Source organism: Pipistrellus hanaki (genome assembly GCF_964339955.1).
Source record: "Pipistrellus hanaki genome assembly, chromosome: 16".
Taxonomy (NCBI): domain Eukaryota; kingdom Metazoa; phylum Chordata; class Mammalia; order Chiroptera; family Vespertilionidae; genus Pipistrellus; species Pipistrellus hanaki.
This window is the reverse complement of record NC_140518.1, coordinates 19,620,200-19,637,740: the sequence shown is the minus strand read 5'-3', so window position 1 is coordinate 19,637,740 and position 17,541 is coordinate 19,620,200. Positions and strand designations below refer to the sequence as shown.

General features: G+C 34.2%; 1 protein-coding gene across 1 annotated transcript in view; it reads right to left on the bottom strand.

Moving 5' to 3' along the window:
• VMP1 (vacuole membrane protein 1) overlaps nucleotides 1–17,541 on the bottom strand; it is a 99,902-nt gene that overhangs the window by 23,920 nt on the left and 58,441 nt on the right. Inside the window, exons 8-9 of the mRNA XM_084861747.1 lie at nucleotides 6,923–7,003; nucleotides 4,347–4,463 (exon numbers count right to left, since the gene is read on the bottom strand). Coding sequence (XP_084717873.1) covers nucleotides 4,347–4,463; nucleotides 6,923–7,003 — 198 coding nt within the window. The remainder of the gene's footprint in view (nucleotides 1–4,346; nucleotides 4,464–6,922; nucleotides 7,004–17,541) is intronic.

Here is a 17,541-nt window from a genome sequence, read left to right as displayed (position 1 = left end):
TCTAAAAATTAATGGAAAAATATCTCCGGGTGAGGATTAAAAAAAAAAATTTCAGAGAAAATGCCTAGATAATTGCACAATTTAATTGCTTAAGAACAAATCACATAAGTACAGTTAATTAACTTCAAGAAAGTGATATTAGTTTAGCTTTAAAGAAGTGATAAATGATTAAATGTGATTAATTCTAGATTCTCTCTCCAAATTCCTGATTAAAACAAACAACCCTTTAGTGCTTTGTTGTTTTTTGTTAAATAATATAACCTATGTAACCAAAAGGGACAGAAGACAAATAAAAACACTCATTAAAAAAAATCTAGCCCAGCCTGCGAGGCTCAGAGGGTGATAGCCACCTGTGAACCAGGGGGTCATGTTTGATTCCTGGTCTGGGCACAGGCCCGGGCTGCAGGCTGGATCCCCAGCATGGGGCATGCAGGAGGCAGCTGATCAGTGATTCTCTCTCATCATTGATGTTTCTCTCTTTTTCTTTCTCTCCCCCTTCCTCTCTGAAATAAATAAAAATGTATTTAAAAAATCTATTCATTATTAAATCTCAGGAAAGTGCCTAATTTAGATGAAAGCTTATTATTTTAGAAATAAAGCAATTATATTTTAATTAATGTCCTAGTATTGGCAGCTGCACAGTGTAAGGATATGTGTAAGGAAATGAGAATAATAAAAAGTTCTTAATTCTTTTTAGTGTTTGTTTATGCATCTGTTAAATGGAAAAAGATACCTATCTTAGGGAAAAAGCAAGCACACAGAGAGGTCAATCAGGTACAAGATGGATGATGATTTTATAAACAATGTTATACAAATGGCGTATGGAGATTATGAAACTAATAAGACTATAATAGATCATTCTGGAGAAAAGCCTTAATATATGGGGGTCCTTCTAGTATCCATACTAAAAGCCAGTTACTTGGAACTATAAATATTTTATTAAGAAACAGCTAATGGTCTTATCTCTCAGTGATCTCACCAACATAAGCTTTCTCTACTATCATTTCCTAACATTCAGAATAAGCCAATGCCTAGATAATTGCACAATTTAATTGCTTAAGAACAAATCATAACTTAAAAAAAAAAAAAAGTAACAGCTTAAAAATTCCAGTGTTCTGGACAAGAAATAAATGTGTCTGAGTGGGGGATTCTCCCAAGTAAACAAAAGGCACAGATCACTAACCAATCCTCTCCACCACGTGCAAAGGAGAAACACGGGGAAGGGGAGAGTAGGAAGAAAAAAGGACATGATTATAGGAACCACTGGTATCAGAGTGTACAAAAAGAACCGATCTGTAACAGAAGGTCCTTCCATGGTAAGAAGAACTGTAGATAGATTCATTTATTAAGTACCTACTACATGCCAGATGCTATATATTTAGGCAGAATACCTCACTGAGCCAAGAGACAAAAATCTCTACCCTCACAGAGCCTGTGCTCCAGAATAGTGTGTGCAGTGGGGGTTGGGAAGGTAGAGAGGGAATAAACAATACACATGCTACGTAAATTGTACGGTACATGAAGTATTATATGCGAGCATGCTGACTTCTCAACTTCAGTGGTGCCTCACACAACGAACTTAATTCGTTCCAGGAGCAAGCTTGTTATGCGAAAAGTTCGTTATGTGAAAATCGTTTTCCCATAACAATACATGTTAAAAAAAATAATTCATTCTGTAGCATAAAATATGCTAAGATGACATATTTTTATTTAGATACATCTAAAAACATAATTTTTTTTTTTTTAAAAAAAACACACATTTTTTTAATTTTAAGACAGACTAAGTAGAGTCTACCGAATCTTGCACATCTTCATCCATTTTCTGCTTTTTGGCCGATGGTTTCATGAAAAACCTGTCCAAAGTTCGCTGTGCGAGGCGTTCGTTATGCGAGGCACCACTGTTCTTCATTATTCGTTTCTAAGGCTCCTTCTACAGCCAGAGGTCTTCAGCTTGTCCAGTGGAAGGGGAAATCCTGACTTAACACTATTAGGTGGGCTGATGTGAAATTTATAGGGGAGGTTTAACAGATGACAAAATGTCAATAAAAATAACAATGTTTATCAAGGAAAGTTGTCTAGTTTAAGCTGAGAGAAAAGAGAATCAGAAGAGGAGATAGGTTTATTATTAGATTACAGAAGAACCTGTGTTTCAGAAATATTTACAATGTTTATATTACTTGTTAGTATTCTTACTGAAAAAATGAGAAATGTCTGTTGCCTTGAGCTATATATCTGGATGTACACTCAGCGACGTGCCTTCACAAAGTACATCTCTTTGATTCAATAGAACATAGCAAACACACCCCATGTTCTCAGTTTAGTGAAGGAACTCAGATTCTTTCCTTTCAGAAACATGAAAGGATTTTAACTTTCTTTTTTCCCCTTCCACTCAGAAACAGTGAATAAGCGTTAACTTTATAGAATTTGGTTTGAATTCCTGGGCCTTAGGCAAGTATTTTATCTTCTCTAAAACTCAGTTCTCTCATCAATGAAATATGGATAATAACTACCTCACAGGATTGTTCTGAGATAATCAATGCCAACTGCCTGGTATAGATCCTAATAAATCCCAGGCATCAAACAATTGTTTCCTTAATCACATAAATAATTTATAGTTAAGAAGACAATGCAAAAGATTGGGAAAAAACACTGAACTTGAAGCCAAAAGACTGGGGTTCAAATTCCAGCTGTTTACTCACTCTCTTAGGTACCTATTACAGGTACCTATTACTTATTAACCTCTGTCAGTTTGAGAATTATAAACGGGAGTAATAATTTCTTCCTCTCAGTATCAGAATAAGTAAATCAGATGACATACACTAAGTGCTTTAAAGTGTGAAACATTACATAAAAAATAAGCATTATCATAACTTGAAAAAAAAAACACACAAAAAACCCATAATGAAAATGTTCTAAAAATAAACTATTTGGACTATTCTGTAATGACAGCTCTGATTAGTGGCATATCCTACCACTATAGGGTACGGTCAACATAATACATTTTACTATAATTTTTAGATTATTACATAAAGTAGGATGTGTAAGTTTTTAGATCCCTGGAGGAACTGTTGTTATAAAGGGAATTAAATCTGTTGTTACTTTCAAAGGACTCCCTACAGCTAAATGCTAGCTTCTTTCTTTCCCCAGAAAGAACTAAAAAGATTACAAAAAAACATTATCTTCATGTACACTGAGAAATCATTTAAAATTCACCACAATATTTTATTACTTGAAAAATCTTATGATATTTTAAATTTTTACTAAAGAAACTAGCATTCCAATATTACAGAACCCATACTCATTGAACGATATACTTAATATAAGTGGGGAGAAATATTCCTTGAAGGAGGAAAAAACATATCCTTGAAATTCTGAGCAATTATGGCAGGACAAGTTCAATAACTCATCTCCAATGCCAACTTCTAATATCAGAGTCTGGGCCGTAGAAGCAGCTGAAATTTCTCTGATCCATCCTCTCCTTAGAACTAGAGTGGGGAGGTTAGGAAGAGGCATGGGGGGTGGACGTGCTTTAATGAGAGGAATCATGCCAGAGCACGGACATCACTCACTGTCCGTGCCTTTCCTTTGGTGAATGCCTCTTTGTTGCAAACCTCATTGATTAAGGAATTCTTTCCAGGTTAATTTTAGTTTATTCTGGTGAGATTTGCCCTTAGAAGGAAACGGTTCATATCACAGTCCCAGAGCACATGTCCATGTCCTCTCATTTACGTTTCTTTAGTCTCTTTTCTCTCCTTTACTCATAGAGCATACACTAAACGTTTTGTTAAAAAGTCTTTGAAGGCTTGATTTTCACTTCTCTAACCACAACCCACATCTCTGCCTCTTCCGAGACCCCTTTCTTCCCCATTCTCCCCAACACCAACATGTACCCACTTTTCTGTAAAGAACATGGTATCTTGAGAGGAAGTGTTACATACAGTGTGTGAAAGAAAAGTAGAATTAGTGAAAGGCAATATTATCTCAGCTCATGGCCAATAAAGAAACATTTTTTGGACCATATATATGAAAATGATAAGCATTTTCCTACATGGGAACACTGTTTTTGTTTGGTAAGTCTTGCATAAATAGTTTCACAAGGCAAAAAGTGAAATAAACAAAGAAACGAAGGAAGAAAGGTAGAAGGAAAAGAAACAAGGAGAAAGATAATAAAGGGATACAACTTTCCTACAAGGACAGGGAAAACATGCACAAAATTCACTAACCTCTAAATCACATGGCTGAACAAGCTATCAACCAAAATCTGAATAATTCACCTTGGAATGAGCAAGAGAAATATGCCTTTTAATGGTCTCATCATCATTAGGTAGGGAATAAGATACAATTACCTGAATATGCATCTTAATGATTGCTTTTCCAATCAAGGTTGCACCAAAGAAAGTCCAAAAAGGTACAAGAAAGTGTCCACATGTTATTCCAGCCAGATCAAACAGAGGATTTGGAATCTGTAAATAAATAAAAGTAAAATGGAACTCCAACATATAATCCAAAGAACAGCTTCATTTTACCACCTGTAAGGAAATCCTTACTCACACTGCAAAGAGAGGTATGTCCCCTGCTCAGCACTAGACCGTTCAGGTGAGGCAAGTATTCTAATGTGTCCATAACTGGGTCTCACATTCATCTCAGGCTGTTCAATCTGTTCAAAGCAAATCAGCTATTCTTCTGCTTGTATTACTTATGGCTAATATCACATAAATATATATATTTTTCTATCACATTAGAATTAGATAAATTCCCCAGGAATTTAATACCATGCAGTAGATTGGCTGGCTATTTGGTAGCTGTTTTCTAAGGTGAGATATAAATGAGAAAAAGCCTTAGATTATTTTAGTAGTTGCTAGGTTTGAAAATCTTAAGCCTGAAATAAGAATATTATCTAGAAAGTGCTCACATCTATATATACCAAACATTGTTGTAAATTCACAAATATGTTTTTAGGTGGATGTGTTCTTATTTCTCAACATAAAACGTTCATTATTTATATTTTGTTTTATGAGAGCCCAAGGCCATGGATTGTGTGATCTATTTTAGAAAGTCAAGTGGAAATACAAGAGCACGGATTCAGATATTTTGAATATTCAGTCCCAGACAAAGAAGTGATTCACAACAAATACCTTTCCTAAACATTCCCACATTTCAAGAATGCTAAAAGACTATTTCATATAAAAATGCAAAGAGACCACAAGCTATTTTGAGTGCTTCATGCATTTTTCTCCCATGGAAGTACTCTGCCCTTGTGGCTGTTGGCCAAACCATTTATAAATCAATTAATTTATATCATTTCGTTTTTGAACTTTCAAAGAAAAGTCTAGTTATATTTGTTACATATGTCCTTTTAAAAACAGTGTCATGAGTAAATTAGAATTCAAGTATTTTTTTTGTTAGTAACACTTGGACTCAATGACACAGTTGTTTTTAAATTCAAAGCCTTTATGCAATTTCATCTGACTTACAACCCATGTAATAACAATATCATTTCACAGTCTCACATCTGTCATTTCTTAAAAATTTTCATGTGACCCTCACAACTCTGTGAATTACAAAATTTTAACACTTTTCCTTTTTTATCAGGCTCCACCTCACATGTGAGCCTGAGGATCCACATATATAATCTTAAATCCTCACATGAGCTTTTGCAATGAATGTTGTATTGCCCCATTTTGAAAATTAAAACCTAGGGTTCAAAGAGAGTAACCTGATTGAGCTACATAGCTAGTAAAAGTCAAAACTGCTTTAGGAAACCTAAGTAAGCCTGACTCTAAAGCCAATTCTTTCCACAATATCACACTACAAAATACCTGTAAGCCTCTCAAATAGTTAAGGTCAATATTGTGATAAAGAGCTGCTACATTAAAAAAAAAAAAAAAGTTCGATTATGAAAATTTCTAGTATTGCCAAGGTCAAAGATAGTAATTTAGGCACAGATATGCTTTAGAATAGTCCTAGAATGTTAATAACAGATTAGAAATTTTGGCACCAAATTATCCACTTTTTGTCCATTTGCTTTGCTAAGGCTGGAAAGGGGGTTCTCAAAGATGTATTATTGTACTAATACATAATGGATAAAATAGCTGGTGTCAACAGAAAATAATTTTGTGAATTTTACTTTTAATGGCAGCTTTTATCATTCTCTACCAGGTGCACCTAGTTATTCTGGTCAAACCCACCACTGAACTACCAATTGTGTACAGGTGACCAAAGAAAACTTGAATCAAAATGCTCCATTTCAAATGTAGTTATTTCTATTATACAGAAAAGGACCAGGAAAAAACACCATCAAAGAACGTCAGTTTCACAAATCTATAATTTGAGACATTAACCAAAACAAAAAATTTTAAATTTACAGTTTATAATCACTATTACTTTGTATTAATCAGGTAAACATAGTGCAGACATTAAATGTTTGACATAAAGAGCATCTTAGTTCACTGTAACCCTTAACTTTCCATACATGTTCCAATTACCTAACTGGGTGTTAGCGTCACTTAAGGCAGGCTTTATACACATTATCTTTACAGTTAATGCTTGAAACTTTGGGAAAAGATGACTTATCTATAATTCTGGAAAGAATGAAGTCATTGTTAATTGGTTAAATGCACTTCATTATAAATTCTCCCTGGGAAGGATGGATTTTCTCTCCTTTGTTCTTACTGAATCAAGCCATTTAGGTCTGAAGTCATCATGGCATGATGAAATGCTTAAAAGTCAATAAACAAAATATGAACATATTACCAGAAAACAGCTCATTTGATGAGTAAGATGAATGATTAATAAAATTACATACCCGTCAAAAGTGATAGCATTATTGTTCATTTAGGCATGTATCTTTTAAAAACAAACTGGATCAAAATATAAATCTAGCATTTATTGGAATTCCTCACTTTTAATACAATTTACTTACCGAAGCACAGGCCAAAATTCCAAAAAATCCAACCTTCTGTACTAGGTTTTGTACTGCCAGCTTAGCCCGGGAGGCAAAGTCCTATATAAAAGAAGGATATCAAAACATTAATGAAAAGTACAAGGAATAAGGGAAAATGACTGTTTACAGAGTTTATAATATTAAATGCCTCATGACCTGAAAGAATTGATTCATTTAATAAGATAAATTATTTTAAAAATTACAGGTTGCACAGGAAAACATGCAAATAAAATCTTTTTTTTTTTTTTTTAAATATATCTTATTGAGTTTTTACAGAGAGGAAGAGAGAGGGATAGAAATCTAGAAACACTGATGAGGGAGAAGCATCGATCAGCTGCCTCCTGCACATCCCCCAAAATGGGGATGTGCACGCAACCAAGGCACGTGCCCTTAACCAGAATCGAACCCGGGACCGTTCAGTCCGTAGGCCAACGCTCTATCCACTGAGCCAAACCGGTTTCGGCAATAGAATCTTTTAAAAAATATATATTTTATTGATTTTTTTACAGAGAGGAAGGGAGAGGGATAGAGAGCTAGAAACATGGATGAGAGAGAAACATCGATTCAGCTGCCTCTTGCACACCCCCTACTGGGGATGTGCCCGCAACCAACGTACATGCCCTTGACCAGAATCGAACCTGGGACCTTTCAGTCCACAGGCAGACGCTCTATCCACTGAGCCAAACCGGTTTCGGCCGTAAATGTCTTTTTAAACAGTGTTCACATCATAGACTATTTTTCTCTCTCTTTGGTTCAATAGTCTTACACGCAACAATCTTATAGAAAGGTCAGAATATAAAAAATAGAAGGTTCCGCCGAAACCGGTTTGGCTCAGTGGTAGAGTGTTGGTATGGGGACTGAAAGGTCCCAGGTTCGATTCCGGTCAGGGGCATGTACCTGGGTTGCGGGCACATCCCCGGTAGGGGATGTGCAGGAGGCAGCTGGTCGACGTTTCTAGCTCTTTATCTCTCTCCCTTCCTCTCTGTAAAAAATCAATAAAATATATAAATTTTTATTTATTTTTTATTTATTTATTTTATTTATTTATTTTTAAAACAGAAGTTCCTTCATAGAATAGAAAAGGATTTAAAGCCGGGACCGGTTTGGCTCAGTGGATAGAGCGTCGGCCTTCGGACTGAAAGATCCCGGGTTCGATTCCGGTCAAGGGCATGTACCTTGGTTGCGGGCACATCCCCGGTGGGGGGGTGTGCAGGAGGCAGCTGATCGATGACTCTCTCTCATTGATGTTTCTGACTCTCTGTCCCTCTCTCTTCGTCTCTGTGAAAAATCAATAAAATATATTTTAAAAAAAAGAAAAGAAAAGGATTTAAAGCACTTATCTAATTCACAACGTAAGTAGTGTATTTCTACTTAAACCCCGCCCCCCCCCAAAAGCCTTTAACAAATATGTAGAATAACCCTAGCAAATTATAACATTAAATATTAAAAATTTAAAAATAATACCTTCTTACTACTTACTTATTGAGGATGGTGAGAAAGTCAAATGAATTAAATCAATAATGTATAAGTATTTTAAAAGATATTTAATATAACCACTTTCAAGTATATTGGCTCTCAAAGTTAATTATTAACTAAATTCTACAATGCAACTTTTATAATTTTACAATTTATTTCCAAAAAGAGAATTTTCCTTTTGGGAATTAGCCTTATTTTTTCAGAGAGTCATTTTATTAGATTTAATATTTTTAAACAACTGAATGACTACTAAAGGGCACTTTCCATTTTCATTCAGATTTATTTTTTCTCCTTAAATAAACAACTATTGCATTATGAGTAAAATAGTAATTTAAAAACTGTTAAAAATATAATAAAATCAGCTTTCCCAAATAACATATTTTAAAACAAATTATACTCCTTTTTCTTTTGCATAATTTGTACAATCCAAATTACTAAATTTGTCATTTATAAGAAGTACTAAACAAAAACTAGAAAGGCATAATGAAATGTTTTGAGTTTTGAAAATATCAAACAAACCTATTAGATTACAAACGAGTTATAAAACTGTCATTAATATAGCCTACAAGTTAAAATATAAATTCAGGAAAATGCCTTCTTTTACAGCCCTTAATATCTTCACAACAAATCCACTCTAACAAGAGTCAAGATGGTGCTCAATTGCAGAGAAAAAGTAAAAAAAACAACAACAAAAAAAGAAAAGTATCCGGGGGGAGGTCAGTGAGGGGAACAAGAAAAAAGAAAAAATATATACAAAATTTATTTTAAAGACAACATATTTATAAATATATTTTCCAAGTCAGGCATATGTGGGAACATTTTTCTATCATAGAATTTATATACTCTTCAATATGTAAAATTATAGAAAATTAGGTTTTTGCATAAAATGGCATAAACAAGGTCAATAGTATTTAGAAGGTTTGGTGTCCTGTCTTCTTTAAAAAGTTTTTTTTCTGATTACAGTTGACATATACTATTATAGGTGTCTCTTTTCTTTTTATCTTAATTTCAAGGCCTCAGAATCTTATTTATTTATTTAAACCAGGTGACTATGTTAAACTGAAGGTGTTTTCTACTAGAGGTACACACACATACACATTTAAATTTAATTTTAAATTTAAAAATAGTATAATTATACCAATTGGTTTATATAAAAACGATTAAACATTATACAGATTACTTATTGATAATATACAAAATAATAAAAATATTTAAGCCTACAGAAGTTCTAGGAATGATGTTTTTAAAAACATCCCGAAAGGAAGGAGACATTTTATCCCTCTGAGGCAGAATCTCTGTGCTCAACAGAAACCAGGCAAGAACAAAGGAAAAGAGACTCCTTGTCCTTTCAGATGCCTGGGTGCCCATCATCAATTATTCTCAACAGGCTTTCCAAACAAACGAAGTAGAAACCTCCCTTCACCATTTTCTTTTTGAAAATTAATTTTTAGCTGGCATATCTTACAAGGAGAACAAATTAAGTGCCTTTTAACAGGGAGCTTTTACTTTTTAAAAAGTCTGAAAGTCATGTACTGAAAATGGATTTCACAAATCTCATTATGTGCTTAACACATACGCACAGAGTGACCATGCTACTTTCAGTTCCTGTAATTTATTTTCCAGGTCTTTCACAATATTCTCAGAATTAAAATTATACTTTCAACCACTCATACGTATTTATTTAAATCAATGTTTTCCCTTGCCTGTGTAATTCAAGTAAACTCGGGATCACTGTCTTAGGATTTACAACAAATCTAAAATCTTTTACAATAGTAAGAGAACTCATAGATTTCATAGACACAGCATATTTTGTTTTTATTTTAAACTTATTTCACTTTAAAGCCATATATTTAAAAGTTACTGGTATTGCTCAGGTTTATTAATATATTTTGAAGGAAAATATTCTTTTACTGTTGAAAATATCATTCTTTTACTGTCTAAATATTCTACATGTAGTTGCACTTTCCTGTTTGTTGCACTGTAGTTTAAAACTTCTTCATTTTTTAAAAATAACTTGGTACTTTTTCATTATTTGTGTAATTTGTCAGATCTTTCTTAACATGATGATTTTAAAGTAATATTATCTAGGCATTAAAATATTTATATATCCCCCTGCTTTAAAATAGAAAGAACTGTGCTGTGGGTATATGATTTGACAATAAACCCAAATACTAGTAAACACACACATAACAAACCATCAAAAAATTCCTCTTTTACTAAAGTTTAAAAGAATCATTTCAAACCAAATTTGCTATTCTTTTTAGGCCATCAAATAAGATATATAAGGCAAGGAAAGGTATGCAACAATAATAAACAATAATATCTTAAATAAAAAGTTTAACAAATTAGTATGTTAGGTATTCAATATTCAACTAAAATGTAAAAGAAATTAGTATTTCATTTTAACGATTTTAAAGTACTTATGGGAACAATGTATAAGTTTAATTTGATTACTTCCTCAATTGTTATTCTTCATTTTTTAAAAATCTGTACAACTAAAACCAAATTCCTTTAAATAGTTTCATTTCTCTGGATTCACATTTCACAATATTTACCTATTTCACAACTTACATGCCTGAGAGGCAAGTTTCATTCTCTTGCTCTACCTAAATAAATAGCATGCATTTACAATTAGTTATCACATATCACTTTCCATTTTTTAAAAATAAACAAAATACAAATAAAATTATCCTTCCTACTCCCACTGATATTTATGCTTCTGAAAGGAGGAATGAGAGACACTAAGAATATTTCCCATTGACTACAAGAGACAGATGAAGAAAAGTTAAATCCTCATCGTTGAGATTTTAAGGATTAATAATAATATTAATAATAAACCACACAAAGCCTTCAGATATAAATATTCTGCATTACTTTTGCTTCACATTTCTTTTCCCTAAGAAATACACTTATGATTAAGGGAGAAGAGAAACTGTATTGCTAAGCATAATTAGCTTATAAAATATTAGTCATTGAATCTAAAGATGTCAGATTAGAGCTAAATACTTTAAATAGCAATAGTCGTCTATTTCATTTTCATAAATGGTCACATGAAATTTCAAGATCTCTTTAAAAAGTGACAGTAAATTCCTATACATGTTAAATGACTGCAATATTATCATAGATAAATATGTATTTGGTTAATAGTTGATGTTATAGTTGACCTGTTACCATTAATGTAATGGTAAATTTTATGAATTATCTTCTTAACCCATGATTTTTAAAATATATATATTTTATTGATTTTTTTATAGAGAGGAAGGGAGAGGGATAGAGTTAGAAACATGAGAAACATTGATCAGCTGCCTCTTATACACCCCCTACTGGGGATGTGTCCACAACAAGGTACATGCCCTTGACCGGAATCGAACCTGGGACCCTTCGGTCCGTAGGCTGACGCTCTATCTACATAGCCAAACTGGTTAGGGCTTAACCCATGATTTTTAAAACTGCTGAAATGCTCTTCTCGGGGTTGGTATTAAAAGTAGTTCCATAGCCAATATTAAAAACCACGCAGCATATGTTGCAATAATAATTCCTTGTGCAAAAGAGAAATTTATATTATAGTATTGTATTTGTGAAGTCTTTTGCCATCTAGAACATGTTATTATGTCCTAGTTAATTGTGTTGTGGCAAGCAAATTAAGCTCTACTAACCAGAAATGGGGCTACAAAGTAATAATGACAATGTTGCAAGCTGTTTCAGCATGGTTGACACTCTCTCTGAAATATTAACTTGTTATAAAGATCACAATAACCATGTCATTATTTTCTACAATATCATCATATTCCACATAGTAAATAACAAATGAAAGGGTACAATAGTTCTCATCTTCATGGAAAGTACAATGAATCATAATTCATAATCTTTAAATCTTTCTCCTCTTAAAAACAGACTAAAAAGGTGTCTTAATTGCAATTTTCTACCCATTATTGAGCTCTTTGAGTGATTTTCATATGAAAATGTAGAGCATTAATTCACTCAATTCAACTGTTTACTCAATTCAGTAAAAAAAAAAAATACTTTTGAAGTATATTTTGAAAACAGTTACACATCATCCATTTTGTTTTTTTGAATTATAACGGTCTCAAACACACTTATGAAATGAAGGAAATAAACTCTAGAATAACAAGAAAAAATAGGAATATTTACTTGATAAGATAAATTATTATGACAGTAGAAAGAAGTTAATAAATTTAAGATGCTGAATTACAAAATGCACACACATTTACCAGGAAATAGTAATCAGGACAGTGTTGTGTAACTTTTTCTGAAAATGAAATGTTTTTATGTCCAATTTACATTATTAAATCAGAGATGATCACTGGAATTTAAATAAAGTAAAAATTAGGGCAAAATTCTAAAATAGTAAGTATAGATAGAAAACATCACATAAACACATTTCCATAAAGCAAAGCAAAGCAATTTTACTCTGAAACTAACTTAGAGATTTGAAATTTTCAGAAGAAATTCTAGAGTTCTGAATCAAGATGGTGACATAGGAGGATTATGAACTCACTTCCTCCACAAACAAACTTAGTATACAGCTGCAACCTCTGAAAGAAATCCAGAAACTAGCTGAGAGATTTCTAGTCTGATTCCCTGGCTTTTGGTGGCTGCCCCTGAGGACATATCCCTGGCAGCCTGACTCTGGTAGCCAGTAGGGTTTGTGTTTACAGGTTCAAGGGATGGCAGCAAACACAGAAACAGTTCTTAGCTAGCTATTCCTACAGGGTTCAGAGCAGAGCGAGCAAACAGAAATGCCCATATTTAAATCTTCCCCTCAAAGGAGTATATTTGCATACTTTAAAATTTGCTGCCTGAAGACTGTATCTATTGTAGATGCTGTTGGATCTCCCAGTTGTTGAGGGGCAGCCACAAAAAGCCAGGGAAGGGCCAAAGCCGGTTTGGCTCAGTGGTAGAGCGTCGGTCTGCGGACTGAAAGGTCCCAGGTTCAATTCCGGTAAAGGGCATGTACGTTGGTTGCGGGCACATCCCCAGTAGGGGGTGTGCAGGAGGCAGCTGGTCCATGTTTCTCTCTCATCGACGTTTCTAGCTCTCTATCTCTCTCCCTTCCTCTCTGTAAAAAAATCAATAAAATATATTAAAAAAAAAAAAAAAAAAAAAGCCAGGGAAAGGCACCTCTGAGAGAAAGCCTCCCCCACCTGGTGAAAGAAATAGACTTACAAGTCCAGGAAGCACACAGAACCCCAAACAAAAGGAATCCAAAGAGGACCACACCAAGACACATCGTAATTAAAATGCCAAGAGCAAAAGACAAAGAGAGAACTTTAAAAGAAGCAAGAGAAAAACAGTTAGTTACCTCAAGGAAGCACCCATATGATTGTCAGCTGATTTCTCAACAGAAACTATGCAGGCCAAACGGGAGTGGCAAGAAATGTTCAAAGAGATGAATAGCAAGAACCTACAATGAAGATTACTCTACCCAGCAAAGCTATCGTTCAGAAGTGAAGATCAGATAAAGAGCTGCACAGATAAGGAAAAACTAAAGGAGTTAATCACTGCCAAACCAGTATTATATGAAATGCTGAAAGATATTCTTTAAGAAGAGGAAGAAGAAGAAAAAGGTAAAGATAAAAATTATGAACAACAAATGCATAACTATCAACAAGTGAATCTAAAACTCAAGCGAATAAAAAATCTGATGAAGAGAATATACTGGTGAATATAATAGAATCAGGGGCATAGAAAGGGAATATACTGACAATTTTGGGGGGGGGGGCGAGGGGTATGGGGAGAGACTGGACAAAAATCATACACCTATGAATGAGGACAATGGTGGGGGTAAGGGCAGAGGGGAGCTGTGGGGGGGAAAACAGGAACAATTGTAATAAGCTGAACAATAAGGATTTATTTTAAAAAAGAAAACATATTAAAGTATAAACCTCCCTGGTAAAGGTAAATATATAAATTCAGGACAATCTAATGTTGTGAAGGTGGTGAGTTAATCACTTATAAAGTAAGTATGAAGTATAAGAGACAAAAGAAGTAAAAATAATTATAACTACAATAATTTGTTAATGAGTACACAAGATAAAAAGATGTGAATTGTGAACCAAAACATAAAAATGTAGAGATTAAAAAGAAAAAAAGTAGATTTATTCTTGGCCAGTATGGCTCAGTGGTTGAGTGTTGACCTATAAACCAGGAGGTCATGGTTCAATTCCCAGTCAGGGCAGATGCCCGGGTTACAGGCTTGATCCCCAGGACCCCTAGTGTGGGGCATGTAGGAGGCAGCTGATCAATGATTCTCTCTCATCATTGATGAATTTTTCTCTCTCTAGCCCTTCCTCTCTAAAATTAATGAAAAAAAATATTTAAAATGTAGGGATTTATAATGCACTTGGCTTTGGCTGGATGGCTCAGTTGTTTAGAGCGTCATTCTCTTATATGTCAAGATTCGATCCCTGTCAGGGCACATACAAGACTTTGGGTTGTGGGCACACAGTGCAATATATGGATCTTGTAACATAGAAATCCGTACATGAATCTTATCTAACCCTATTAACCAATGCCCCCCACCCCCCAGTAAATATAATTTTTAAAAAATGGGCAGAGGATCTGAGTAGGTATTTTTGCAAAGAAGAGACATAATGTGGCCGACAGGTACACAGAAAGTGCTCACCATCAGTAATCAACAGGGAAAATACAATGAAATATCACCTCACAATTGTTAGAACAGCTATCGTTAAAAAGACAAGAGATAATAAGTGTTGGTGAGTATGTGAAGAAAGGAGAACCTCTGTGCACTCTTGGCAAAAATGTAAAATACAACCACCCTATGACCCAGCCATTCCATTCTGGGTATTGATCCAAAGGAAACAAAACAATCTAAAAAAAACAACAAAACTACACACGTCCCACATGTCCCAAGGTATTGCAGCATTATTTACAATAGCCAAGACACAGAAACAACCTAAGTGTCTCTCGATGGAGAAATGGAGAAATAAAATGTGAGATACAGTGATATAACACACACACACACACACACACACACACAGAATAATATTATTCAGCTATAAAAAAAGAGAATCCTGACATTTGCAATAACATGGATGAACCTTGAGGATATTATGATAAGTGAAATAAGACACAGAGAGAAAGACAAATACATGATCTCACTTATACAAGTATATGAAATCTTAAAAAACAACAACCCTCAAACCCAAAGTAATAGACACAGAGAACAGATTGCTGGCAGGGGGTGGGGATGGGCAAAAAGGCAAAGTTGGTAAAAATGTACACACTTCCAGTTATAAGACAAGTTTTGGGGATGTAATGTATAATATGTTGACTATAGTTAACAATACTGTAGTGTATATTTGCAAGTTGCTAAGAGAGTAGATCTTAAAAGTTCTCATCATGCCGAAACCGGTTTGGCTCAGTGGATAGAGCGTCGGCTTGTGGACTGAAAGGTCCCGGGTTCAATTCCGGTCAAGGGCATGTACCTGGGTTGTGGGCACATCCCCAGTAGGGGGTGTGCAAGAGGCAGCTGATCGATGATTCTCTCTCATCGATGTTTCTAACTCTCTATCCCTCTCCCTCTCTCTTCCTCCCTGCAAAAAAATCAATAAAATATATTAAAAAAAAATTCTCATCAAAAGAAAAATTATAACTGTGTGGTTATGGACGTTAAAAAAAACTTATCATGGCAATTATTTTGCAATACCTATGTATGTCAAATCATTATGTTGCACATCTAAAACTGATACAATGTTCTATGTCAGTTATATCTAAATTTTTAAAATTTAGCAGTTAAAAAAAACACACACACAAGAAACTAATGGTAAAACTAGTTCACAGATGTGGCAAAAATCAAATATTAGAAATCTGTATACTCCAATGTGTAATAAGCAAAAGTTGATCTGTCTGTTTCAGACCCCATCCAGTACACTAGCATTTTGGAGTTCAAGATAATGATTGTAGGCCCTGGCTGGGCCGTTCAGTTGGCTGGAGTCTCATCTTGATACACCTTGGTTGTGGGTTTGATCCCCAGTCAGGGCACATACAAGAAACAACCAATGAATTCATAAATAAGTAGAACAACAAACTGATGTTTCTCTCTCTCTCTAAAATAAAATTTAAAAATGATTGCAAAAGAGTATAGATTCTCTAGGTAGAATGATCTATTGCTTGCTTTTGTCACTGTCTGAAAATGGGACTATGATTTTCTTTTCTGTGGGGTACAGAAAAAATAAAGGCCCAAAAGGCATTAACCTGAAGGCGACTGTACCTGCCGTAGGTTCTATGGCACGTCCTCCACATTAACCCTTTCAAAAATCATATAATAATGATCAGTAAGGTTTTTCACATACAACTATACATAAGGAATATATAATCTGGGAACAACACACATTTCAGAGAGTTGTGCTCAAAATATGAGACTATCAGCTATATCTGGGTCAAAATTAGGATTAAATGGATGTCTGTATGTACTGATGTACTAGTTATCAAATTTACTCTGGAGGGATGAGGCCGTAAAAGTATTCTTTTAACTGAGGCATGAGGGATATACAGTAAGGTACACATATATAAAATATACATCTTGATGAAACTTTCAATGAACACACCCATGTAACTACCACCAATATCCAGAGATAGAACATTACCAGAATTCCAGAAACCCCACTGGTGGCACTCCTAGTAATTACTCCTCACCCCAAAATAAACACTATCATTGACTTGTATTACACAGATGTAGCTTGTCTATTTTTGAACTTTACATAAATGGAATTGAAGAGTAGAGCTTCCTTTCTGTCTGGCTTCTGTAGCTCTACATTATGTCCATGTGATTAGATGTGGAAATTATTTCTTGCTGTTGCTGTATAGTATTCCATTGTATGAATATACTGTACTTTACTGTTGGTAAACATTAGGACTGTTTTGACTTTGGGGCTAGTATGAATAATGCTGCTATGAAATTCTTGTACAAGTCTTTTGGCACATCTTCCTGTTACACATAAATTTTCAAATGGAATTGCTATATCATAGGGTATGTGTATGCTTAACTTTAGTAGATAATTCCAAACATTTATCAAAAGTGGAGGTAACACAGATTACTCTTTTTTAAAAAAAATATATATATTATTGATTTTTTTACA